General features: G+C 51.7%; 8 protein-coding genes across 8 annotated transcripts; 3 read left to right on the top strand and 5 right to left on the bottom strand.

Moving 5' to 3' along the window:
* Positions 1-562: 562 nt before the first annotated feature.
* Positions 563-1,660, bottom strand: A1O9_04819 (3'(2'),5'-bisphosphate nucleotidase; the record flags this gene model as incomplete). Its single annotated transcript, XM_013407107.1, has 1 exon — positions 563-1,660. One exon carries the CDS (start codon positions 1,658-1,660, stop codon positions 563-565), a length of 1,098 nt encoding a protein of 365 aa, XP_013262561.1.
* Positions 1,661-2,839: 1,179 nt separating this feature from the next.
* A1O9_04818 (glutathione S-transferase) lies at positions 2,840-3,361 on the top strand (the record flags this gene model as incomplete). The annotated part of the gene is made up of 2 exons (XM_013407106.1): positions 2,840-2,874; positions 2,935-3,361. 2 exons carry the CDS (start codon positions 2,840-2,842, stop codon positions 3,359-3,361), a joined length of 462 nt encoding a protein of 153 aa, XP_013262560.1.
* Positions 3,362-4,008: 647 nt separating this feature from the next.
* Positions 4,009-5,047, top strand: A1O9_04817 (uncharacterized protein; the record flags this gene model as incomplete). Its single annotated transcript, XM_013407105.1, has 2 exons — positions 4,009-4,921; positions 4,995-5,047. The coding sequence occupies 2 exons, from the start codon at positions 4,009-4,011 to the stop codon at positions 5,045-5,047; spliced, it is 966 nt and encodes a 321-aa protein (XP_013262559.1).
* Positions 5,048-6,084: 1,037 nt separating this feature from the next.
* On the bottom strand, positions 6,085-9,549 carry A1O9_04816 (uncharacterized protein; the record flags this gene model as incomplete). Its single annotated transcript, XM_013407104.1, has 3 exons — positions 6,085-8,795; positions 8,857-9,043; positions 9,097-9,549. 3 exons carry the CDS (start codon positions 9,547-9,549, stop codon positions 6,085-6,087), a joined length of 3,351 nt encoding a protein of 1,116 aa, XP_013262558.1.
* Positions 9,550-10,887: 1,338 nt separating this feature from the next.
* A1O9_04815 (uncharacterized protein) lies at positions 10,888-12,755 on the bottom strand (the record flags this gene model as incomplete). The annotated part of the gene is made up of 2 exons (XM_013407103.1): positions 10,888-11,046; positions 11,100-12,755. 2 exons carry the CDS (start codon positions 12,753-12,755, stop codon positions 10,888-10,890), a joined length of 1,815 nt encoding a protein of 604 aa, XP_013262557.1.
* A 3,739-nt stretch (positions 12,756-16,494) lies between these two features.
* Positions 16,495-17,736, bottom strand: A1O9_04814 (tyrosyl-tRNA synthetase; the record flags this gene model as incomplete). Its single annotated transcript, XM_013407102.1, has 1 exon — positions 16,495-17,736. One exon carries the CDS (start codon positions 17,734-17,736, stop codon positions 16,495-16,497), a length of 1,242 nt encoding a protein of 413 aa, XP_013262556.1.
* Positions 17,737-18,364: 628 nt separating this feature from the next.
* On the top strand, positions 18,365-19,559 carry A1O9_04813 (CMGC/CDK/CDC2 protein kinase; the record flags this gene model as incomplete). The annotated part of the gene is made up of 4 exons (XM_013407101.1): positions 18,365-18,401; positions 18,456-18,970; positions 19,023-19,186; positions 19,286-19,559. The coding sequence occupies 4 exons, from the start codon at positions 18,365-18,367 to the stop codon at positions 19,557-19,559; spliced, it is 990 nt and encodes a 329-aa protein (XP_013262555.1).
* Positions 19,560-21,034: 1,475 nt separating this feature from the next.
* Positions 21,035-22,960, bottom strand: A1O9_04812 (POT family proton-dependent oligopeptide transporter; the record flags this gene model as incomplete). Its single annotated transcript, XM_013407100.1, has 2 exons — positions 21,035-22,614; positions 22,675-22,960. 2 exons carry the CDS (start codon positions 22,958-22,960, stop codon positions 21,035-21,037), a joined length of 1,866 nt encoding a protein of 621 aa, XP_013262554.1.
* Between the last annotated feature and the right edge of the window lie 1,814 nt (positions 22,961-24,774).

The following is a 24,774-nucleotide window of genomic DNA, read 5'->3' as shown; positions in this document are numbered from 1 at the left end:
TTGAGTAACAATCTTATTTTGCTTTTGCGTAGGTTGAAAGTGAAAAATCGTAAAATCGGGAAAGATAGTCTCATCGCTTTCGCATGCATGCGGCTCGATCGGTTACAGCAGGGGTACAGATTTATCCGCCTTTTTGACGACAGAGGCGTTCGCAGCAAGGGGAGGATTTTAGTTAAAATCGAAAAACCGTCATCATGTTCATGTTCATGTTCATCGGCACCGTCTTTATCGTCGTAGGCCTCTCTAAGTCCTGAATCTGACAGTAGAGGGAGGGAGGGAGTAATGAATCGCATGGACTGGCCTTTTTCATGTTTGATTTTCGATATGTTTTCGGTATAGAATGCCGGCGTCTATCCTTAGCAGATTCACGGTCATATGGATAATGACTTCTTCATCGTGATGCATTTCGAGACCGAATTTTGTCGGGGAAATAAAAGCTCATTTCCTAATTAAGTCCGTGGCTTCGTTGCAACATAGATGGCTTGACTCCAATATTATCCACTCCAACCTAGGGAGGAAAGTCTTCTCACTCTTGTTTTGAAGGCGATAGTAATTATGATGCCTAGCCACCCTCATCTACCGCTCTTGCGACCTTCAACATCCTCGGATGAATGGCCGCGGGTGCCGCGACAATGCCCCAGTTGTTATCGAGCCTGCGCCCTCGGGTGAAATCCAGCTCCTTTCCATTGGCGTCAGTGACTTTCCCGCCGGCTTCTTCGACAACCAAAGCCCCGCCCGCCACGTCCCAGACGCACGAGTGGTAGTCCCGGGGAATACGAAATGCGACCTGGACATTGCCGGCGCTGATGGCCAGGGCTGCGAACCTCATCTGCGATGACCAGAGCTGCGTGCCTGGCCAGGGGGCACCAACCTGACGCGCAAACTCCTGCAGCTTCTCCGCATCGTAGGATTTGTTGCTCGGCTGGACGAGACGGATGCGCTTCGCAATGCCTGTATCATTACTCTCTATAATCGCCACCCTCGTTGGCGGACCCAGATAGTCCTTGGCTCCCATCTTGCGCACAAACGCCCCGCAGCCCTTGACGGCGCTGAGGATGCAGCCGTGGCCATCAGTGTCGACGAGGTTCTCGCTGACCTCAGCAAACTCAGAAGGAGAAACCGCAGCGTCAAATGGCAGGTTCGGACATCCGACCACCCCGACCTGTTGCGTCCCATTCTGCAGCAGAGCAAGCGACAACGCGTACTGGGTGCCTTTCAAAAACGCGGCCGTGCCGTCGAGCGGATCCAACACCCACAAGCGCCCGCTGTCGGGCCCACCCATGCCTTCTCCGCCCATGTCGATGTACCGGAACACATCGTCCACCCCCTTCAATTCATCGCGCAGGAGTGCCGCGGCTTCGGGGTGAGGGCTCTGCCGCAATGTCTCCGATACCAGGTCCCAGACTTGCTCAGCGAGCAAGGGGCTGCGGCGCAGTTCGGCGGCCGACTCCTCACCCAGGAAGTGGTCGTTGGGAAAGGAATGAGCGACGGTGGCGATGAGCAAGGCCTGAGATGCGTAGTCGGCCACCGTCACGGGGCTGTGGTCAGATTTCCAAGTGGATCCTTTGTCCTGGGAAGGGAGTAGGGATTTTGTTGCGTGTGAAGCAAGGTGGACGGCGCGGAGGGCAGCTTCCAGCTCTTCGGCATAGGAGAGCGGCATCTCTCTTTTGTCCTTTGACAGAGTGGCCAGTGGAAAGCGCTGAGGGAGATGGGTCAGATGAGGGAGATTTCTTGAGGTCGAAAAGATAGCGGAGCACGTCAGAGTTCGAGGGCGAGATCACCCTGTCGTTGCTGGCTGCTGCTTGCTTCTATCTATTGTTCGAAGAGTATGTACGCCCTCACCAGGAGGATAGTGAAACTTTGGAGGATTGTGGCTAGTGGGGGGCTGTGCGAAGAAGGGCAAGATTGGGTTTGGCAAGGCTTCCTTGCTTGTGGTCGCCGTAAATGACCGCCGTACGTGGAATCCGGGGCACGGACAATGAGCATAGCGACTGTGATATACACTCCGCGCTTAAGTTCAGAATCCAGCCGTGGTTGCCTCCAGTTGGCAGTCACCCACCAGTGTGCCAAGCAAACGATTACAAGTTTACACAGAAATATGAATTGCTGGGTGGCTGCCCGAATTCCCAAGTAGCACACGCAGCACGTGTGATCCACCGCCCTGTTAGGCTTCTACATATCAAAAGCGGCGGCACCAACTTTGCCCGAAGCGGGAGGTCATCCAAACCGAGGCATAGTTCCCGGCAACAAGCTTACAGGGACGGACAGGAGAATGCTGACAGAAACTGCTGTTGCTCTGGAAATCCGTATATAAACCAACCCTGTCTTGCTGGAGATTTATGCATTATGACCTTCTGGAACACATTAGCACTGAAGACGCTCTACCTGGTGATGTGTTCAGTTGGCGGATCCTCGCGGCGATCTGCGTCCTTCCATCGACGGGCCACAGCTGGGATCAAGAAATATGTAACCCAAACGGCGCGGCATGCTCCAGTTGTGCAGTGCTGGGCCGGTGCAAAAAGTCCTTCAGAATAAGGTCCGGAAGAGATTTTGCTGTGCCCGGCCAGTTAGGTATGCAACCAACTAATAGTACGGGGTTTGCAGTTGGTGAAAAAGCTTATGTAAATGGCCTCGGCTTCGGATGCAACACGTGGCCCTCCCTTCATAATGTACCTGTGTCCTTCCCTTCTTCCCAAGACAGATATAGGTGCAGGTTCAGTTCCCCTTAAGCCAGAGCGCAGATACCGCGTCAACAGGTGATACACATCCAGCGTCAGTCTATTGATTTCTATCACTTCACGGTCTCGCAACAGAGGGAGCCGACAGCTGTCCGCACATTATGCCTCAGACAATAACACTGCCAGACGGCTACGGGTTGGTCTCACGCTATCCTGCTCACGCACGATTTCTCTTCTAACCTAACATCGCGAAAAGCTACGTTGCCTTGATAGCACTGGGCCTCACTCCAATTCTCTCCTTTGTACAAGGCATAGTGGTGACTTCATTCCGCAAAGCCGCGGGTGTGCCATATCCCAACGCATACGCAACGCCACAGCAAATGAAAGCGACACCCGCGGCCTATCACTTCAATTGCGCTCAGCGTGCGCACGCCAATCTGCTCGAGAACATGCCTCAGACTATCTTGTCCATGTTGTTCAGTGGACTCGTCCACCCGCGAGCAGCAACCTGGCTTGGGGGTTTCTGGCTTGCATGTCGGGTTCTTTACGCGCTTGGATATGTGAAGGGCAGTGGTGACGATGAGAAGGGTAAAGGTAAAGGCCGCATGATTGGTGGCGGCTTCTGGCTTGCACAGTTTGCACTGATAGGGTTGTCGATCTATGTTGCGGTCGGCCTGTTTTGAGTTGTGTGAGAGCTATCTAGGTTCAAGGACGCCATCCGAGACTGGACAGTGGATGGCAGAGTATATTAAAGGTCAGTTTGAACCGTGGCAAAGAACGAATCCACGGGAAGCTTTGGACTCGTGTTTTTCTACGGGACTAATGGGCCGGATGGCACTTGACTCTTCCATCGAGAAAATTGATTCCATCGCGCGCACACTTGGGTCTCTAATTTGCTTGAGCATGGTTTCGTGCTCCCCTTTCCACGTTTACAGCATGAACACCGATTGATTGAATGCCGGCTGCATCACGAGAGGGACACTGCGTTCATCGTCCCTTGCTTATATAGTACCGATACGTTTTATGTCCATAAGCCGCCGAGGCAGTCAAATTGAGTGTGATCACGTGCGCTCGATCACGTGCTCCTTTCGGCACACTTTCCATTTTAGCCTCCTCAAGGCTCTCATCTTGTCTGTACCGCAGACACTCCTCGGTAAAGAATCATGTTCCCTCTCAGCCCAACAACATAAAGCCTCCCGACAAAGTCGATCACAAGTATCATCGGGCTTAAGAGGAAGGTGATATTATACAGTCTTCGCCGGTTCCAAATAGGCTCTCTGGTACGTTTTAACTGATTCAGCAACCTATCATTCCAGAACAAACATTCATCATGTCATATCCCGCCCCTCCAGGTCTGAAATCTTCCACCACGCAACCTCCTGCCTCGCTTCCCGCTCGACCTCCTCCTTCGTCAGTCAGCCCTGCGCCGACCTTCAAGTCAAATAGCGCGGCCAAACCAGCCTTCACAGCTTTTGCCCCTAGATCAGTTGTGTCAGCAAGCACATCTCGAACCAATAGTCCAGCACAGTACTCCGCTGCCCCTATCACAAATTACAGTGCCTCGACGGGCTATCCCCAAACACAATCCAATTACGCTACCCAGCCTCAGTATGACAGTTCATACTTAGCGGCACCTCAAATTCGCAACCCATTCGTTCCCACATCAGAGACATCTTCTTACCCTCCAGGATACGACCCTGATTATGAGGCGCAGGTTCAGCAATGGCAAAGTGCTTACCTGACAAAAGATAGTGGGCCGGGTTCTAGCACCACGATCCGACCGCCAATAACAAACATAGTGCCAGCCGTCAGCAACGCAAAGACAGAGCCCATCCCTCATAACGAAGCCGGAAACAAAACGGTCCAGCGATCGGGAGGAGGCACAACATGGACCGATCCTACCCTTTTAGAATGGGATCCTGCGCATTTCCGGATCTTCGTAGGGAATCTCGCCGGCGAAGTGACAGATGAATCCCTCCTCAAGGCATTCTCTCAGTATCCATCTGTGCAGAAAGCCCGGGTCATCCGAGATAAGCGGACTACGAAATCTAAGGGTTACGGTTTCGTCAGTTTTTCTGATGGCGACGATTACTTCCGAGCTGCGAGGGAACAGAATGGAAAGTACGTGGGAAGTCACCCGATCGTGGTGAAAAAGGCGGTCACCGATGTGCGCCCAACGATACAAAAACAGAACAACCACAAAGGCAAAGGGAAAGGTGGCCATGGCAAGGTTGAGCATGGTGGTAAGTTCTCATTCTATCTTTGAAGTGCATCTCGTGGTTGGCCCAGAATCCTGATATATTTTTGTGTTCGCAGGCGTCAACAAGAAGCAACCAAAGACGAAAGGCGGCTTGAAGGTTTTGGGTTGATTGTCCACGACTTGCTTGTCCACGTTTTAGTCGTGTCTTAAAGACTACGGGCAAAATTTGGACAATATCTCCGATGTATCCGTACGCGACAATTGAGGCCTTTAGTTCATAGGTAGACAACATCTACCTTCGAGAAGCAACACTCTCCCACCTTTGGATGGAAAGTGTTTTGACGTCACACAAACAAAATAACGCGCCAACAAGCCGGGATCCGGATGTATTTGTTGGTTTGCCAATATCACGCTAGCCGACCACACTAAGCGTTCTAAAATCCCGGAGAGATTAAAGCCCACGATCCTCCAAGCTGGTCAGATGAAGCTCTAGATATAGGAGGGTGGAAGAACTATGCTCGGCGACAGATGGCCGGGTTATCCCGTCACAAGCAAACTATTCACGCGCTATTGTAGCACGAGCACCATCATCATTGAGCATCCATGAATGACATGTTTCTCTTCAGCTCCGAGGTATAGCAGTCCCACGACCACGCCCACGGCTTTTCATGCTGTGCTGGTGTATGCTCTTACGTCACGCGGCCTAACACCCACTGTCAAGTCATAAGGACAGTAAGCTCAACCTCTCATCCAAATATTACAGTGAGTACAAAGTGAATGAATACCTACACCCCTATCGGCGGTGAGCATCACTGAAAGCGCCATTGATACACAAGACACAACAACACACACCTTAGTTATTTCAGGGACACAGTCACTACCACTAACTCAAAATCTCCGAAATTCCCGTATCAAAGACTCTATTCTGTGCTTCTCGACTCCATCTGTCTTTGCCGGTTTCTTCCCATTTGCGGAGAAAACGCCCCATGCCATCCAGCAAGTTGAGTCGGTTCAGGTGATGAGTTTCATTCTCTACCTAGCGAAAGAACAACGCGGCGAGAAACCAATCCGACCCTGACCCGGACTGTGACCCGGACCATTATTCTTCAGTTAGAAATGCAGGACATAGCCATGGGGAAAGCAAATGCACACACCGATATGTATGGCAACTTCGCTCTCCCAAAACAAAAACAGCTTGAGCGTAAGCTAAGGGGGCCTTCTCTGGCCTTTTCTACCGGCGCCGTCGCCGCCACTCCCAACGCGGACAGCCGGGCTTCTTGTGGTGGGTGTCCTCTCGGATTCGAATACTCCGTTCTGACACCCTCGAGCATCCGCGGCGGCCACGGCGCCCCTGGCCATATCGTCTGGATCCAAGTCAATCGCCGTGTCCTCGTCTTGCTTCGCGTCCTGGATGGGCCTTCTACCATTCGGTAAAGTGATGAGATTCTCATCTGCTTTGTCCTGGTCGTCGTTGTCGTCGTCAGCGTCAACATCAGCATCGCTACCGCCATCGCTGTCTTCTAGAAGTGCATTCTTGGGTCTCACGACACGGAGTTTGACCCCATCGCCGCCCAGCGTGGAGTACACGCGTAGGCCGACGACGCAGACGGCGTTCCACGGTTCGCCTGGTCCGTCGCCGTCCTGTCCGAAGCCGGTGTCTATCTCAACCAGCCCTGGAGGTGGGCTGTCGATAGGGTCGCCCATGGGAGGTCTCCCAGCGCCGGGACTGCGTCTTCCTCGAGCGCCTAGCGCATACCGACCGCGGCGCCGGCGAGGGTTGGCGGAGGATGTGGACGAGAAGTCGGACTCCGAAGGCATATCTAGATCGGTGTTCCAATCGAACGGAGGGAAGGAATCGGCATCCGAGATGTCTTGTTGATCGCTGTTGAAGGGACCCAAGTCTGGCTCGATGTTGCTAGCCGGGTCAACGTCGTTGGCATCGGTAGCGGCGCCGATGCCAACCATTGCCGCGGTCGTGCCGCGGGTGTCGCTTCTTCGAGGCGTGTGAGAAGGGTCTGGCTCTTTGATCTCCTCACTCTTACCACCCGTAGGTGGTAAATGGTCCTCAGGCTGGGATAGAGGGGGAAAGTTTGGAAGTGGTCTGACATCCGTGATTGCATCAATACCGTTTACCTGTATAATAGGTGTGGCCGGCTTTTCCTCCGGCGGTTGGTCCTGATTCGAAACCTTATTCTCTTCAGTCACCTCTGAAGTGTTGGTGTCGAGAGGCTTGCTCAAGTCTTTATTTGCTGCTGTCTCAGCCTCTGCCCGCTTGACGACGTCTTCTAATGGTTCAACAATTCTATCAGTCGATGCATCTGAAGCAACTTTCGATATTGGTTGAGCGTCGGAGGGTCGCTGAGCTTTCTCTTCTTGCTTCTCAATTGGCCCAGCATTCTTACTCTCGACAATGATGTCTTCCCCACTGAAAGATTTGATCTTGAGGACATCCTCTTGCCCATTAGATCTGCCACTTTGAACACCCTCCTGCTTTGGACTGTCTGATTCCTGCACATCCAGAGACCCAAATCGGGCGGAACCGCTAGCGATCCTGTCATCTGCATCTTTCCCCAGGGGTCTGTCGACAAAACATCCGCCACGGCGTGCAGCTTCCGAACGTTCTTTCCTCTGTAGTCTCTGTTTGTCTCGTGCATGTCTCTCTTTGCCCTTTTTCCAATGCTTCAGAGCGTCTGCTTTCATTTGCGCCTTCAGCTTTTCTCGATCCTTTGCTCTTCTCACCTTCTCCTTGGTCTTTCGCTGCTGCCTCTCAGCCTCGGTCTCTACGATGACACCTTTAGCATGGGCAAGATCGTAGGATAGTCCCATTTGTATGAGCTTCTCGCGCCTCGTTGCCACATACATGGGAAGCACATCTTCCAGATGGTCCTTGTCGGTGTTTCTTGTGGCTGTAATCTTCATAAGGACAGAGTAAGTGCCTGCCTCCAGTTCGATATCCGTGCTGACGGAGCGAGCCATTGCGTAGTTACCATTCGAACGCACGATGTAATCGTGTTCGTCTTCTTTTGCATCGGACTCGAGACGGAATTGCAGATCATATCCATATCCGCCCTCCAGCCCAGTGAAATAGGTATCATCGAGCTGTGCAAGGACAATGACGACCTTTGTTTTCTCTGCCAACGCGATGGAGAACTTTGTGCTGTGGTACTTGGCCGCCCACGAAACGTTGACATTCGTCCAACATTGCGTGACATTCCACTCTGGACCAAAGATCCGCGTGCGATCGAAATGTTGATAGTTCTTCAACAGGTCTTCGTAACTGATCCAGAAGATCCCGTCATTGCCAAATTTGTGGTCCAGCAACTGCATCCACTCGGGAGTCCATTCAGAACTACCATCACTCCACTTCCCCGTCCACTCTTTCCTGCCCCATGGATTACGAACTTTTAGTAGCCGATGGCCCTTGACCTCTTTCGCATCCATGATGCTGTATGCATGACCTTCAGCAATACCATCACGCTCCCGTGGTTCACCGCTTGTATTCAGCCAATTTGAATAAAATCCAGTGGCACAGCCAAAAAGAAATTCCTTACCCACCCTCATCAGTTCATTCTCCCAAAAGGCGTCTTTGTCCAGTATGTCTGTGCTGTATATTTCGGTGGTGACACCGCCAGTCAAATCCTCGATAGCTTCACCGGTGAACCCTCCATCAATTGATTGAAAGTCACCATGAGCTTTGGCATAGGCTTTCTCCAGCAAAGGCAGCCATGTCTCATTCTCATCACTGCACTGTGCGAAGTACAAGGCCCTCGAGCCCGTCTGGTGGACCTTTCGATATTCCTCTTCAGCATCAGCACGGTTGATGTCGTCCCAGACAACACGTTCATCCTGGGCCTCTGCGTAATCAGGGGCCCGTAAATACAGCTTATCGTCGATGATAGTGTGCTGCCATTCACCGTCTGTGCCAATTATGACCTACGTTAGATTGTCCGGTGGATAGAGGATTAAATTGATGCCTACCTCGGAAGAAGACAAAGCCATAGACCCCAATCTTCTGGTCATGCTTCACACAGATTTTGTCGATCAGACCCTCCATGTTGCCCAAGCCACAGAGAGCCGCCATCAGATAGCAATCTCCATCTCGGCCCTGCCTGACATCGCCGGCAGTAGGGCCGTTGATGTAGAACTGTGGGTTGTCGAAGATATCCTAGGTTTATAGTCAGCATGAGGCGCAATATCGAGCAGGGACTATAACCGCACCGTCACCCGTTTGACACCCTTCGGCTTCATTGCATCTCCTGGAACGCTTAGGCCGTCAAGACAGTTCCTCTGGCCTGATTTGAGATCCCATTCGATATCGAAGTGTGTATCACGGTATTTCGTGTTTAAGCGCTTGCACTCCTTGATGATCCTGTCGACATCTCGTTCGCATTCAGCTCTAGCCTCTTCATAGGATCTGGCCGCACGCTGGCCGGTGACTGTCCCATGAGGGGTCTTTTGGGCCTTCTTGCGAGCATAGGGATTATTGGGCAACAGCGTAAATACTTTGCCTGGATAGCGGGAGTTCAAGCGGCTCCAAAATTGATTCACTGCCGCCTGTGGTGCTTGTCGGCGAGGCTTACGGCGAGGCTGGGCCGGGCTCGGTGGCAACGGATCTGGGAGTGGCCCAAAGTAGGGACCTCCTCCACCTATGTTATCTCTTCGGTCGTCCATTGTTCAGAAATCTGCAAGTATCGATTCTGTCTGAAACGATCTACAATAAATATGTCGCTACCGGCAAACCAAACAAGCTCCCAAAGCCAAGCGACGAAGCTAAACCCAATAGCAAAACCGAAACTCAGGCTGGGTATCTAAGATCTGTTTGCTTGTGGTACGGATGTGGTTGTCGTCTTGCAAGGCGGGAAGATGTGTGCAGCATAAGATGGACGAGCCAGGGCGACTGATGAGGATGGCAGAAGATTTCAAATCATCCTGATCTATGGGAGGAGGAATTTGGCAATCCAACAAGTCAGGTCATGGGAGAGAAACAAGGCTGATGTTGAGGCTGGAGTCGCTCTAGTAATGGAGTACGGAGTACGAGGTTTGTGACACGCTGTTCCAGGCCCGAACCGGTGAGTCTAGGTGGCCCGAATCACTTAAAAAGTGTTAGCCGGAAATCTCCAGTCATGCAAGGCAATCAAATTGCGCCATAATCCGAACACGGTACGGGAGACACGAGTTGGGCAGCGAATGAGTGAGCAAGCACTCTTAGGAGCACATACAGTAGTAGTGCTGGCTTGGGCTGTCCGTATGTCTCGACTCGGCTGCAAGGAATTTGCGGCTGAAGCGCCTTTTGCCTTCAGGGTTCTTCTGATGCCTCTCGTTCGCATAGTGAATTTGGGCAAAAGTGCAAGCTGCAGTAGCAAGCCTCACTACCTAAATAGTACCCAAACTGGCTTCTCTGTACTGTAGCCGTACTGAAGGAGCTGACTCAGTGAGCTTCAAGTTCGTCCCACCCCCTATTTGGCACAGAAGCGGCGTTTCCTTGTCAGTTGTATCATAACCAATCAATGTCGTAGATTTCGGAATACGTAAGGTATGTACAACATGAGATGTTCCTCACTAAAGATACGTATGGTAATTTCGAGCGATGGATCGAAATGCCTGCCGTGTTATTCAGTTCCAGAACGGTGTGTTGCTTCATCGCGTAGGTACTAGGTCGTCACTCAGAATGGGCCGGGACCTGGTCGGTATATCCCGACATGGTAATGAGCCCGGTGCGGAGTATTCACCCGGCCATTGCATGATCAGATCAAAAATATATGGTCTAACTAAAATGGCATATTCTCGACTGCGCAACGTTCGCAATACGCTCACGAAGATCGAAGAGAGAACGGAAAGAAGGCGTTACGGAACAGCGTAATTTAATGACTAATAGACCTGCATCTACCAAGGATGCAGACATCAAGAATCGTTTGAAAGTTATAGAACGTGGTGATCGAGACAGCGATGTGCCAGTTACAGGCGTTCAAAGAGATTCCAACACCTCCGATGGGCGTGGTCATTTCTCGCTTAGAAACCCTTTTTCTCTCCGTGCTCATGGGAACTGACCTCATCATCGGGGATGATCACCAGATTGTCAGAGCGGTAAGGATCAACCTTAACTGACTTGAATTTGCGTGCAGAGACATGGTTCTCGAACAGGACGTCAAGCTCGGCATAGGTAAGGCCCTGGAGACGATGTTAGTGAACATTTTAGAGAAAGAATCCGTCAGGTGACTCACCTTGGGTTCAGGAAGACGGAAATAGGTCCAGATCAGACCCAGCAGATTGAGACCGCCCCAGAAGAAGCAGGTCTTGCCACGCCAGTTCCAGGCGGTGGGGTTCATCATGCGAGGCTGGAGTGTTCCGACGACAATGCCCATGCAGTTGTACACATTTCGTGAGAGCACAACAGTCTTGATTCTCAGACGGGTGGATGGAAGCTCAGCAACCAAAGAGTAGCACACAGGTCCGACTGTAAAGTCGTAGACGAAAGTCAGGATGAGAATCAAGGCGCCAGATGCCCAGCCGACCGAGGTTGAAAGCTCAGGAACTCCCAAGCCGCCGATGATCATCAAAATGATGAACATGCCGACTTGACCATAGAGATACAGTGTGCGACGACCGAAGTGGGGCATGAGGAACCAGGATAGAACGGTACCCATGAAACCCATAGCACTCTGGCCCACGCCTAGGGAATAGGCGTTATCAGGAGATAGACCGGCCTGAATCATGAAGTAGGTGCCCCAACCGATCATAGGAGAGCCGGACGTTTGCTGAATGAGCCAAGTAATACAAGTGACCTCGGTTCTTCGGAGATCAACTCCCTTGAAGCAATCAAGATAACTGGTCCCAGCAGTTTGCTGAATTTCTAGTTCGTTGGTGTGGATCATCATGGCCAAGGTATCCTCGACGTTGAATTGAGTATTTTTCTTCGAGGTAAGCCTGAGGAGAGCTGCGCGAGCTTGGTCAAGTTTGCCATGTCGGACCAACCACCATGGAGATTCTGGGGCCAGGAAGGCAGTAATCGCAATAGGTAGAGGCCAAATCCATTGTATAGCATAAGGAATACGATAGGCCCATTCGCCGCTGACGTTGACAAAGCCCTTGAGGACACCGGCGGCGATCAATTGGCCGATCACCCAGCAAAGGTTGACGTAGGTGGTAAGGTATGGTCGGAGAGGGACAGGAGTGACTTCAGCGGCATAAGTGGTTGTGAGTGTCTGGAAAACACCCCATGGCAGACCTGAGAGGATGTATCCAGCGAGTAGCATCTGGACATTGACTGCAAAAAAGGTGATGAAAATGGTGCCGGTGATGAAAAGAAGAGAGCCGATCATGGTCCAGCGGTAGCCAATGCGCTCCGAAATGATACCGTTCAAGAAAAGACCGATGATCTGAGCAGCTGCGGTACCGTTACCGAGAGCAGTCTGCCATGTGGGAGTGACTTCGTATGTCTGAACGCCATCCTTGATGGGGCCTGGCTCACCAAATTTCCTTGCAAAAGACTGGTTGCCGTAGAAGTTTCCGAGGAGGTAGGTGTCATAACCCTCCATGATGACAGCCAGCGAAAGGCAGAAGGAGAACATCATAGCTTTGGGGTACAGTTTGGCGCCCTCGCGGAAACCCATGCTGGTCTCGAGGTCTGCAGCTGCCTTGGCATCCGCAGAGAGCTCAGCCAAGTTGGGGACGGCGACGGACATCTTTCGAAGGGTCTCATCCTTTTGGTTGAAGACAGCCTCGCCTTGTGTGGCTCCGACTACCCCAGCAGGGACAATGGAGGACCTCCTGCGAGAGGTGTCGAAGCCAGGCGCGCCCATGTTGCTGGCATAGACAGAGACACTGCCATGGCGACCGGTGCGGCCGGGGCCATTTTCTTCGTCGTGAGCGAAGCTCATGTTGAGGAACTGGTCAATGGGATCGCAATGCAAGCAGATCAGAGAAATGCCCGAAGCACAGAAAGTAACTGCTCCTCCTAGGACGGCTAACGAGAGGGAGAGATAGCCAGATGCTTGTATCTGTGAAGGGCGAGACAGTATCCAAGCTCATGGGAGCTCCTATAGATATATGCATTCTGGTCTGCGCGTTTCGCCTCGCCCTGGCAAACTCAAATGACGCAGTCGACCCAGGGTAAGGTGATACCAAAACTCAGGGCAACACAACAGCACGGGCATCGAGAGTATTCGGGCCTATCGAAATCGCTGGAGAGAGTGTCGGTGGCTTTCTCAAGGCCAGTGGAAGCTAGGTCCGACACTCTGACCCCAGTGAGAGAGAGGCCGATCAGGCATTCGAGTGACCTGAAGTCTAAGGATCGGTCAAACTATTTTGTGACCCATCAAATGGCCGTGGGGACAGGGCTAGGCGAATCTGCGAGGTGAGAAATGGTCAGGTGTTGGGTCATTTGACAAGGTCTGGGCCAAGAGTCCAAGCCTGGAGAGGAAGAGGAGCAGGAGAAATGCTCGGGTACCGCAAAAGCCTTCCCCAAGCGTGGCAAGCAAGTTGAAGCAAGACAAGACGAGCAATGCGGTTGGTCAGGACGATTTACAGTGGCTGGCAGCTGACGGGGCACTGGGCACTGGGCGCTGAGGGGATGTGCCAAAAAAATAACAGCGAGAAGAAGTGGAGCAGGTCAACGGAGAGCCTCGCTTCCCGCATGTTAATCTTCCTTTTCTGGTCGATGATGAGGGCAGGCTGTGAGGTGTAGGGCCTACTGGTGAGATGGGATGGATGGGGGATGGATGGGGATGGATGGGGATGGAGTGGATGGAGAGGAGATGCAGACAGGGATGCCATTGACACTCCGGGGCCACGATTACTGGGATGGTTACTCGTAGAGTCGTAGCTGCATGGCAAGCCCGTAACCCCGCACTCTCGACACTTCTAGACACGATGACAAGCACGCAAGACACCGCGACAGATCGACTGCACAAGCCACTCACGAGCTGCGGCACTAGTAAGCTACCTACGCTCAGCTGCTCCTCGTACTGCCCAGGACTGCTCCTATAGGCGTCCACCTGGGCGCCCCGGCCAGATGAATCCGGGCCTACCATAATTGAAAGCCAGTCTTAGCCTTTCCTCGTAACCTGTACAGAGCACTCCGTAGGTGGTGGACTGGCTCTGATGGAACCCCCTTCGTCCGTTTGCTCCCCTGGGGCCCACCCACAAACTCGCAAGCTTCCCGCTCCCTCTGGGTATCAGGTTCCAATTCGACATCCAAGCTTCATGAGGGCCGCCCAGGTGATCTTTGCATGCCCAAGTATTTGCGAAGCAATCGTGCGTGATGCGATGTGCACATCTATCTTGGGTGTCACCCGCTACGTCGAGTGGTCAAGCGTCTTGCCCTGCAGTGGCCTTTGTACGCCAAATAGTCGGAGAAACCAATGACCACATCGTCCATTGCTAGCTTTTCGATTATTCAGATCAGCGAGAAGATCCGTCCTAGCTCGAGTGGCTGACTAGCAAACGTCGAGAGGGTTACTCTCGCTCCATGACCCTTGGATGAAGCACCGGAGAATCGGTACGAGTACTGCATATGGCCATATTTCATGCCCTTTGAACAGAACCACTTCGCGGGCGCCATATGTGATGTCTCTTCTCTTCAAGCTCTTTGCCAAAATCGGATAGCCTGGTCGCTCATGTTGTTCCGGCGCAATTCAGCCTCGAGTGGGGCTTTTGCCCTTTAAGGTTTCTCCCTAAGTCAATATTGAGATTTGTGTTGATGGTTCGAGGCCGAACTGAAACGCAATCGATTGTTGATCACGTCTCGAATAACGTTTCAATCCCTAACCACGATCTGCCCCTCTCGGCGTAAATTTCTTTCTCTCGCAAAATTCCAAACCATATCGAGGCTTGGACCCTCGCAAAAATCTGTCCGAGTCAAAGCACAAGTCCCAGTCAGCCCATTGCGTGGGTGGCGCCCACTGGACTATGAACCGAAGTGCGGGATGAGCTTAGTGACCTCGTAATGCGTATTTAGGACTATTCATCCTTGAGATACCGTTATACCATTCTAGTTAGCGGGTGACACTAGTATTGCATCCTATAGTAGTAGGACTTTGTCCATCATTTTCCCGTCGGCGGTGGCCACTTGTTATGCTCTCAAATCTATGATGACATGAAAGATTCGCGAGGCGCCGACCACCGTCGCTTGTACTTCTTGCCCTTCCCAGTGACAGAAATAACGGCTGTGCAATAGAGACTGTATTCAGGTAGCCATCAAAGTTGGGAGTGAGCCTTTGTGATGATCTGAATACATAGATTGCGAGTACGTGCTCCTTTAGGTAGGTATTGGAAACCCTGGGCGTCATCTGGTAGTCGCCAAGTTTCGCAAATGGTGACATTGGTTTTTTTCTTCTTGGTTTGTTCATTGGGCATGGCAATACCCCGTAAGTCCATCCTGTTACCCCCTGCAACTAAGCAGGGGTATACACAATCCTTCAATTCGGTTCACCTTAGGACAATCCCTTACCTTACCAGGAAGTTCGTTGCGACTGGTTTGAAGGAGAATGCGATCATCAGATCTGTGAGATCTCTGACATACGACATCGTACGTTGCGATGCAATCCTTCCACCAGCTGCTTCTGCAGAGAGCAACTGGCTCGTAGCTGCGTGGTGAAAGCGCGGTCGCCGGCCTTCTCGTTCGTGCAAATGGTCTCCATCGGAGAGGCACCTATTTCTTAGGCGTACTTGCAGATAGAAGGCCGGGTATACGTAAGACACACCGCAGATGAAGCGAAGTGGCGTGCTGGGGTAGAGGTGGCCTCGTACTCATAGGTTCAAAATGCCGAGCAGAACCAGAATTATGGTGCTGCCAACGGTTCCAGCCATCCTCCTAACACTCCTCCGTTCTCCGGACTGCTGATCAACACGAGCAGGGGTGGGCTTGAAGTTTTGCGGAGTGCCGTTGGTGGGGAGACCCAAAGTAACCACCACCTGCAGGATTTCATAAACTCAAACGGGTGTGTCTAGCCGGCGAGGAACAACGTTGATCCAGTTGAAAGACGCCGAGTATTTCACCGAGACTTGCCGATGCCCACAAATCCCCAAATCAGTCCAGATGATGTGTATCCTGTGTCCACCCCACATTGGACCCAAGGCGCTACAGACAACTCGGACCGAGTTCTTGTCACTAGATCCAATTGAGCTTGCTAGACGCGACTGAGCTGCAATAATTATCCCGAGGCTCCATTTCGAAGACCATCAATCTTAACACTTTGATTCATGTTCCACGTATCCGTTCAAGACACGGTACACCAGCCAAGCGTGGACTACTGTTCGCTCAGGGGCTTCATCCTACTCTAAGCTTACCACTGCTGCACGATCTTACATTGCTGCTTCTCTAGTCAAAGGAGATCCCGAGATCCCTGTTAGATGCATACGACGGCAACCAAGCATGGTCGCTCCAGTATGTAAGAGAGCAATGGTCTTTCGCGTTCTACCGTCCCGCTCGCCAAATTAGAAGTTTTTCTGGAATCCTTCTAGGCGGGAGATGGAGCAGATGCACTTCGGATGGTACCTCCCCTGAGTCCTGACAAGTGCCTCTCTATTTCTGTTGCACTGCAAGGGTGGACTATCCACTTTGATCTCGCTGTTGAACAACCGCCGTTTCGCAGGCGTGTAAGTCTAAATGTCGCTTTATCACGAGGCTCCATTGATGTTCAGCTGGGATATGGCTTCACCGGCAGACTTGCCAATTTCCACTTCATCTTTGCCCTTCCCCTTAAGAGACCCATCAGGGGCAGCTTGCACACTACCGCCTCCAGGGTATCGAGATCCTTTGTCTTTCTTTTTCTTTTCCTTCTTTGCAGGTTCTGCTGGTGGGTATGCTTTCTTTTCAATGTCTTGCCATTCAGAAGATGCTTGGAATTCCGCCTGAATCGGAGCGAGCAGTTCCACCAAAGCCTCAGTGGCACCTGATTTGAGCAGTTGAGGTGTCAGTCTGTCAGCGAGATAATCTGCCTTCAGCGACGCCATATCATGGTAGACGAGCGGTTCGCCTTCACCTTCTCTCCTCCTACATACAAAACTGCCTCTGCCCTCGGGATCACGCAAGCTGCTGATGGGTAGTAGCACGTATTCGACAAAGGAGACAATTCCATTTCCCTCCACCTCACCTGCTGCAGCATAGGCTTTTCTCAGCTTCTTTCTGACAGTGTCCTCGGTATCGAGAATGTCAATTTTAGAGTCGGGATCTGAGGCAGACATCTTTCCACCTGCGAGGCCGGGTACCATGGGATTCATAAGATGCGCTCGCTCTTTGTAGCCGACTTTGGGCAAGGTTTCTTGTGCGAGGGCGAAGATCTTCCGCTGATCGACCCCCCCGAACTGAGCGTCGACACCCAGGTGCTGTTCGTCCAAGGCCTGCATCAAAGGGTAGATGAGTCCTGACAGCGGCGCATTATCCACTTGCTTGACCACCTCGGCCCCGGCTTTCTTAGCATCGTGCTCGGTAACAACGCTACTAAGTCGAAAGATATCCATCGTATAGTCTGCGCTTAGTTGGTAGGAGGAGCCAAGCACGAACTCCAGCTTTTCAAGACTGACGCCGACGGCTTTGAGTAGTGATTGTATGATAAACTTGTAGTACTCTGCACGGAATTTGACGAGCTCAATTGGGGCCTTGAGGTTGTCGAGGAAGCCGTGAATATCGGCGAGGAGGATCTTGACTCGACAGCCAGCACGCAGGAAGTGGGCGATTTTCATCATCGGCACAAAGTAACCGCAGTGCGGTCTTCCTGTGGTGGCTGTTCCCCAGTAAATAACAAGAGGTCTCTTTTGCTTGAGGACGACATCCTCAAGGATATCTTCATGGAGGACTTCCTGTAGTTGGTCCTTGATCAGAGCCAATTTCTCCTCAGGTTGGAGTTCTCTTTCCGCCATGATTGAGAGGTGCGCGGACGAGGAGAAGAGATGGTGGGGAACTACGTCGGCGATCGAGGCAGTCGGAAATGCGATGAGAGGGCTTGGAAGCCTAGATACAAAGTGAGAAGGTTCTGGGAGGTTTTCTCTAAATATGTAAGGATATGAGTCAGTCACTGTTCCTCACGGTGCAGTTTGACTCCCCGCCATGTTAGATAGTTGGTTAAAGTGCATGTACTTCAAGGCCTTTATGATCAACCCTAGCACATTGCGCTCTTGGTCTCTAAGGCCCACCATATCGGAGACACTCCCCCGCCGCAACGCGTCGAGCCAAACAAAAGATCCATTGCACTGCGTCCTGTAAACACACGGCCGCAATACCAAGCACAACAGCAGCACCTCAACACAAACACTAGAGTCTACCACCGTTCAGGAGCTGCAATAACACACGATAATCTTACTCAACCAGAGTGGGTTTCATACCTGGCGTCGTCAGACTACACAGGTTCCAACCCTCCCTACGCAAGTCGCATTCTTGTTGCTCTGTTCTCCAATCTGCCAAAAACACCTCCTCCGCCAACCCTGACGCTTTATTTCCAACTGTCAAATAATTCCCATGACAATTTCGAGTTCTTAGTGTATTCACAAGATGGAAAATTATCAGAAGATTGAGAAGGTTGGAGAAGGTTCGCAACATTACCTTTCCCCCATAGTTTGCGTTTAACCCCTTAATCATCGAGTAGGCACGTATGGTGTGGTCTACAAAGCCCGTGACCTGTCCAATGGTGGTCGAATTGTCGCCCTGAAGAAGATTCGCCTGGAAGCCGAAGACGAAGGTGTCCCTAGCACGGCCATCCGAGAGATCTCCCTCCTCAAAGAAATGAACGACCCCAACATCGTTCGATTGCTAAATATTGTTCATGCGGACGGCCACAAGCTGTATCTAGTCTGTGAGTTCCTTGACCTCGATCTCAAAAAATACATGGAAGCCTTGCCTGTGTCAGATGGTGGCCGCGGTAAGGCTCTTCCCGAGGGATCGGCAGTAGACATGCAGCGATTGGGCCTGGGTAAAGACATGGTCAAGAAGTTCATGGCGCAACTAGTGGAGGGAGTACGATACTGCCACAGCCACCGCGTTTTACATCGAGACCTTAAGCCACAGAATTTGTTAATCGACAAGGAAGGCAACCTCAAGCTGGCTGATTTCGGACTTGCACGAGCATTTGGTGTCCCTCTACGCACATACACCCATGAGGTATAAACTTTCCTACTCCTTTGCTTTCCATAGCAAACTAACCTCTCCCAAGGTGGTCACTTTGTGGTACCGTGCTCCAGAAATTCTTCTTGGTGGCCGACAATACTCTACAGGCGTTGACATGTGGTCGGTAGGAGCCATCTTTGCTGAGATGTGCACTCGAAAACCGCTGTTCCCTGGTGACTCCGAAATCGATGAGATATTCAAGATCTTCAAGTATGTCCCCTCTTCTGATCAATATTTGCACGATCTCGTCCCACCCTCTTGCGCCCCCCTCCCCCCCGGGGGAAATTGAGGTCGCTAACCAACGCCCAGGCTCCTCGGCACACCAGACGAGTCAACCTGGCCAGGCGTTACAACTTTCCCCGACTTCAAGACATCCTTCCCCAAGTGGCGCCGCGAGGCCACTAGCAGAATTGTTCCAAACCTCGAACCTGCAGGCCTTGAGCTTCTGGATGCATTGCTCGAATACGATCCTGCACATAGGCTCTCGGCCAAAGCAGCCTGCACTCATCCTTATTTCGCCGCTGGCTCGGCTGCCTATTCACAGCGGACAAATGGGCCTCCGAGGGTCAATGGCTACCATTGAGCCCAGGTATCCTTGGATTTGTAAAGACTATCTCTGCCGGTAGTCAAGCATAAAGTTTCGGAATGAGAAATGTGACCAATGGATTTTCTTTGCATTGAATTGGGACGCGATCATGCTGTTGGGCGGGATGAGAGGCAATGGTATCAGGGCTTGATGGAGTTCAAGACAGCAATCGGTCCGTGGTCTCTGGATTTGTTCCACAAGGAACCGACAAGCAGTGGCAGACTCGTCTGACTGCAAGGCTTTCTTTCTACTGCTTTGCACTCACCAGACACATGCACTGGTTGCAGTGGGCATTCAGGCAAGCCTGGATCAGTCTGGTCTGGAGTCGAGCCGAAATCTCAAGGGTTTGCGGTGTTTCAAAGTCTGGGTGAGACGCTCTATTTTCTACAGCCCTGAATGGCGCCAGTTTCATAGAGTTGAGATGTGTTTTTCTGATCCGCAGTGGTTTCGAGCGAGCACACAATGCTCTTCAAGCACATGCTAACGGCACCCCAAACCAATCATTGCCCCGAAACTTTTCCAGTTTTCCTCGCTCGCGTTGCTAATGGGATGGTCCTCTCGTTCTGAACCATGCCGGCTGGGTGTGTGTACCCAACGCGCTGCTGCCTGCGTGCCATGGTATCTAAACGGACCCAACCCTTCCCCTTTTCACACAAACAGTGCGCTGGTCTTGGCCACCATATCAACAGCTATACACATACATTGCACAGCGCAGATCTAAATGCCCCAGTTCGTCCAGCTCTCGCACGCCTTAAGGCTGATATAGTATGATAGTAAGCATACATTCATGAATACTAGCACATGCAGCCATAGAACATAGCGTCGCGCGCCACTAGCTGAACATAACGGCGAGTCAAAGCAGGGGCATTCAGTAGCAGTAGCAGCGTCTCTAGTAGAAGCTGCAACATTGCAGGCGAGCGAAGAGACCAGCGGTCATGGGCAGTTGGACCTGCGTAGCAGCAAGTCAACGCACGTCCGGAAGATCATGCTGTACGTGGTTGGTGAAAGGCTAGACGCGCCAAGTCACTACTCCCCTCCCAATGGAGCTTGCAAGCGATCGTACATACCATACAGGAGCGTTTTGCATAGTAGGATCCTAGAACAGGTGAAAAGGGCAACTACCGCAAGTAGATCAAAGGTCTCGATGGAAAGATCAATCAATGGTGGAAAGATACGCGTTGTCTAAATCATGAACTTTTTTTCTTTTCCGGTCCTATTGCGGGGGATTAGAAATTAAAGATGTTTATCGTTAGTGACGGATCTTAGCTCAAGGGATAACATTTTGGATGCTTATGGGATATGAGTTGGGTTTTGTCATAAGAATGGGTCGTCAAACACCTGCGTAATTGTAGGCATATGGGGGTATTGATAGCCACTTGATGAGAATCATCAGTCTTCATTCACTGTGTCATATTTCTCTCATCGCCTCGTCTCATTATAATTACTCCCATCGCCGGCCAGCTGCTACCCAATTAAACGTGGGTGCCAGCAGTCTCCTTATCCTCGTAAGTCTCCCTGACAGAGGGCGCGCTGATGCTGCCTCTCTTCCCGGTGTAAGCGGAAGCCTGGAGCATGTTCAACTTGTCTTCGTCCTTGTCAAGAGCACGGAAGTTGAACCAGAAGGCGATGCCACCGAGGCCGGAAAGGACAGCTACAACTCCATAGTTCCAAACGAGCAACGGATCGGCAGAAAGGGCAACGAGACCCTGGGCGATGGCGCTGCTGAAGGCGTTCATGAGAAGGTTAATCGCCATGACGAAGCTTCGCATGTTGTACGGGGCTTTGGTGAATGCGTATTCGAGGGATGTGATGGAAGCCATGATCTCGGAGAAACCGATGAGGACGTAAGGGACGGTTTGAACCCAAACGTTGATGGGCGCGGCCGCACAGTCCGAGTCTGATGCATGGGTGCCACATTCCGAGAGTTTATAGATGTAGACTTGGATAACGCAAGCTGATACCATGGCCAGACTGGCGAGGATGAAGCCGAAGAAGATACGCTTGATCGGAGTAAAATTGATGCGGGCCTTGCGGAGTGCTGGGTAGATAACAAAGTCCATTAGTGGGATGAAGATGATGATCGAGATCGGGTTCAGGTTCTGGATAATGTCGTTGGGAACACCATTGAGTTCCATGACAGCAGCTTGAGAGGTCAAGTTACCAGTCATCTGACCGTAAGCGAGCCAGTAAAGTGGGAGGTACAGGAAGACCGCGCAGGCTTTGAGACCACGACGGACCTCATCGACCCAAGCGTCGTCGAAGGTCATCCAAGCTGGTCTTTCAGCAGCAGGGATATTCGATGGCTTGACACGCTCCCAGAAGCCGGGTGCAGACATGCTCTTGTAGGTCGCGACCGGGTTGAGGTGCCAGTGACCCTTGGAGGCATATCCCCAAAGTTGCCAGAATTTGGCAAAGACTGAACCGGTAGGAGGTGTAAGCACATAGTGCTTTCGGCAGACTGCCAGGACAACTGGTGCAATGAGGAAGAGGACTGTGGGCAACAGATATGCAAGCCAGAAACCAACATATTTCTCACAATACACCATGCCAATTTGTCCTACGAGCGAGCCGATGTTAATACACATATAGAAGTAGAGGAAGATTCGGGAGGTTGTGACCATGGGGTCTACAATAACGCGTTCGCCAGTAGGAAGAGTTTTAATCCGCTTCTTGGTTTCGGTTTGTTGTTCTGCAAGAAGGGGGGAGATGTTTGATTTGAAACCACCAGTGCCGATTCCGAGAATGATCAGACCAATTGAGAAGCATGCCAGGGCGGCGGAATTGTGTTTGATGACACTGGGAGCTGCCGAGGCAGTCAAGATGACGTGCCCGACGATAGCACAGACAATCGCAACGTGGATGGTCTTATAACGACCAAGATGAGCATCAGCGATATATGCACCTGCTAGAGGCATCACATATGCCCAGAACTGGTTGAATGTGACTAGACCTGTGGAGGCTCGCTGACCCATTCCAAGAGCTCCAGATTGGCCCTCGAAGCCCGCGCCGGTTGATGAGCCTTCTGGAAGAGGTTGCTGGATAAAGTTGACGACTGGAGGGGTAAAAGTCAGTATCGGTTGAAGCATTCCCAAGACCGTGGGGATCTACTCACAGACAACAGTGGTGCCATAGTAGGAAAAACGTTCGCAAAGCTCAACGAACGCGACAGTGAAAGCAGGCCAGGGGATCTTGCCAGAGACTCGACGAAGGGTGTGAAGCTCCTCCTCTGTCACCTCATCATCGCTGTCAAAGTCGGCCGACGAACGTGGGACTTCTTGGACACCGGCATCGATAGAACCTCTTCCGAGATGTTTCTCTTGCATGGTACCAGCGAGAGGCGCGTTAGACACAGCGGCCTGGGCGATTATTGGCCCTTCGTTGGTTGCGATGGCGCTCATCTTGGCAGAAGGCTTGTAGTGCTTGCAAGGAGGCAGAACAGAACAATGTTCGATGATGAGACAGCGAGGGAGAGCGGGTGATCACAAGGCCAATATATTAGTCTCACCGATGAGCATCCCTGTGAGACTTGTGGAAGGTGTCAACCGAGCATATGAGCCAGACCCGAACATCAACGGAGCAATCACACGAATAAGGAAGGTAACGTCCACACGTTATCAATCGATACTGAGCAGTGTCACAGCAGCGATGTATCCTAAGGACTTGGCGGCAAGGGACTGGTGTCAGTGTTGCGAAGGATGCGAAGTGGGTGAGATGGGTGGCGCCCACACGCCCAGATCAACTGGCATTGTGGCGAGACCAATACGAGGTATAAGCTTTATCTGGCAACTCACCAGACATTGAAGGCGTTAAGAAGCTTGCAATGGAAGTGCTTGACAAGCCATGAACGACCAGCATCTGGTGAACCCCCAGCCCCCAGTCCGTCGAACAAGGTCATCAACGGACGAACTATCTCGGCACAAGAGGGTAATTATACTCTCTATTGAGAGGTCAGTAAAGATACAGGAGGCCAGGTCTGACAGAGACAATTGAACATGCGGCTCGAATATGTTCACTGCAGATCGGTGGCACAAGATGAAACCTCGTATGGACAACACAAGTGGTGACTAGCAGGACAAATGAGTTGAGAGAATCGAGTGCAACTTGACAGCGATGGAGACGATCATCCGCATGCCAAGCTTCTCTTGCCCTGGTGCCAAGACTCCTGCCAAGACCCTTATCATTGGGGACCAGTGGAATCTGCCACTCGTCGCCATCCTCCTGGCATCCTTCTACCCATGTCGCCGATTGCCTTTTCCAAGCTGACCTCACGCTTTTCTGGAATTCTTCTGTATTGGTAATGTACAAGGCGGCTAGAAGGCGGTGCCTCCGCACCACGATCATCAAATGATAAAGGATTAGGGGTAGTTCAGTTCGGCAGAGTAAGGAAAGTGAAGTAAAATAGAGACGGCCGAGACCGAAGTCGATACTCCTCCCCAGTTAGATGTACCTAGGAACCTAACCAGGGAACCTCGTCCTGTACCCCGGTTTAGTATTCGCCCACTGGGCTCCTAATATTGCAGGCTAAGTTCAAGGTATTCGGTACTCCATAGATCTTGTCCAAACAGAGCTCGACAACTCCACAAATTCTAATCCTAGCAGGCACTGAGGGGTCGTGATTAACTTACCTACTCGCACAGTAGTAGGCACGTGGTACTCTGGTACTCCCTACCTCCGACCTCACCTCGGACACACTCACCAGTATAACTTGGGCATTTATTTTGTCAAATTTGCACGACGACCTGGTCGATATGCGTTGTATGGAGGGGCGAAAGTTGGCCTTCGTCAAATGCGCGATCAGCCTGCATACTGGCTCTAGTCAAGTCCACGGTTGAAGGATCTTCTCCTGATCTTCTATCACTAGCACTAATCTCTCTATTCGCCATCCTCCACCTGGTATTCTGTTTTTGGCTTGTCTTGCTTGGGCTTCTACCAAGACACCAAGGGTCAATGGCGCTACGACGCTGCTTCGGGTCGCGTGCTCTTAGTTGGCTGGGCTGCCCACATGAGTTTTGTCCACTCTTTCGTCTGCGGGAAGGGCGATCGTCTCTTGTTCGTAGAAGGTTAGGGATCAGGGTTAGGGAAACGCTATCTCTTTCTCGCCTCCCTCCGTGGCCACCTCCGAACCTCTCTTGCACCGAGGTTGATTTACAGCCCCTTGATTGGGCCAATCGGTGACATCCTGCCACTTGCCAAGCTATCCGACTACTACTCT

The sequence above is a fragment of the Exophiala aquamarina genome (assembly GCF_000709125.1).
Source record: "Exophiala aquamarina CBS 119918 chromosome Unknown aczIA-supercont1.3, whole genome shotgun sequence".
NCBI classification, from domain to species: Eukaryota; Fungi; Ascomycota; class Eurotiomycetes; order Chaetothyriales; family Herpotrichiellaceae; genus Exophiala; species Exophiala aquamarina.
Note: the sequence above shows the minus strand (reverse complement) of the source record. Positions and strands in the feature narration are given on the sequence as shown.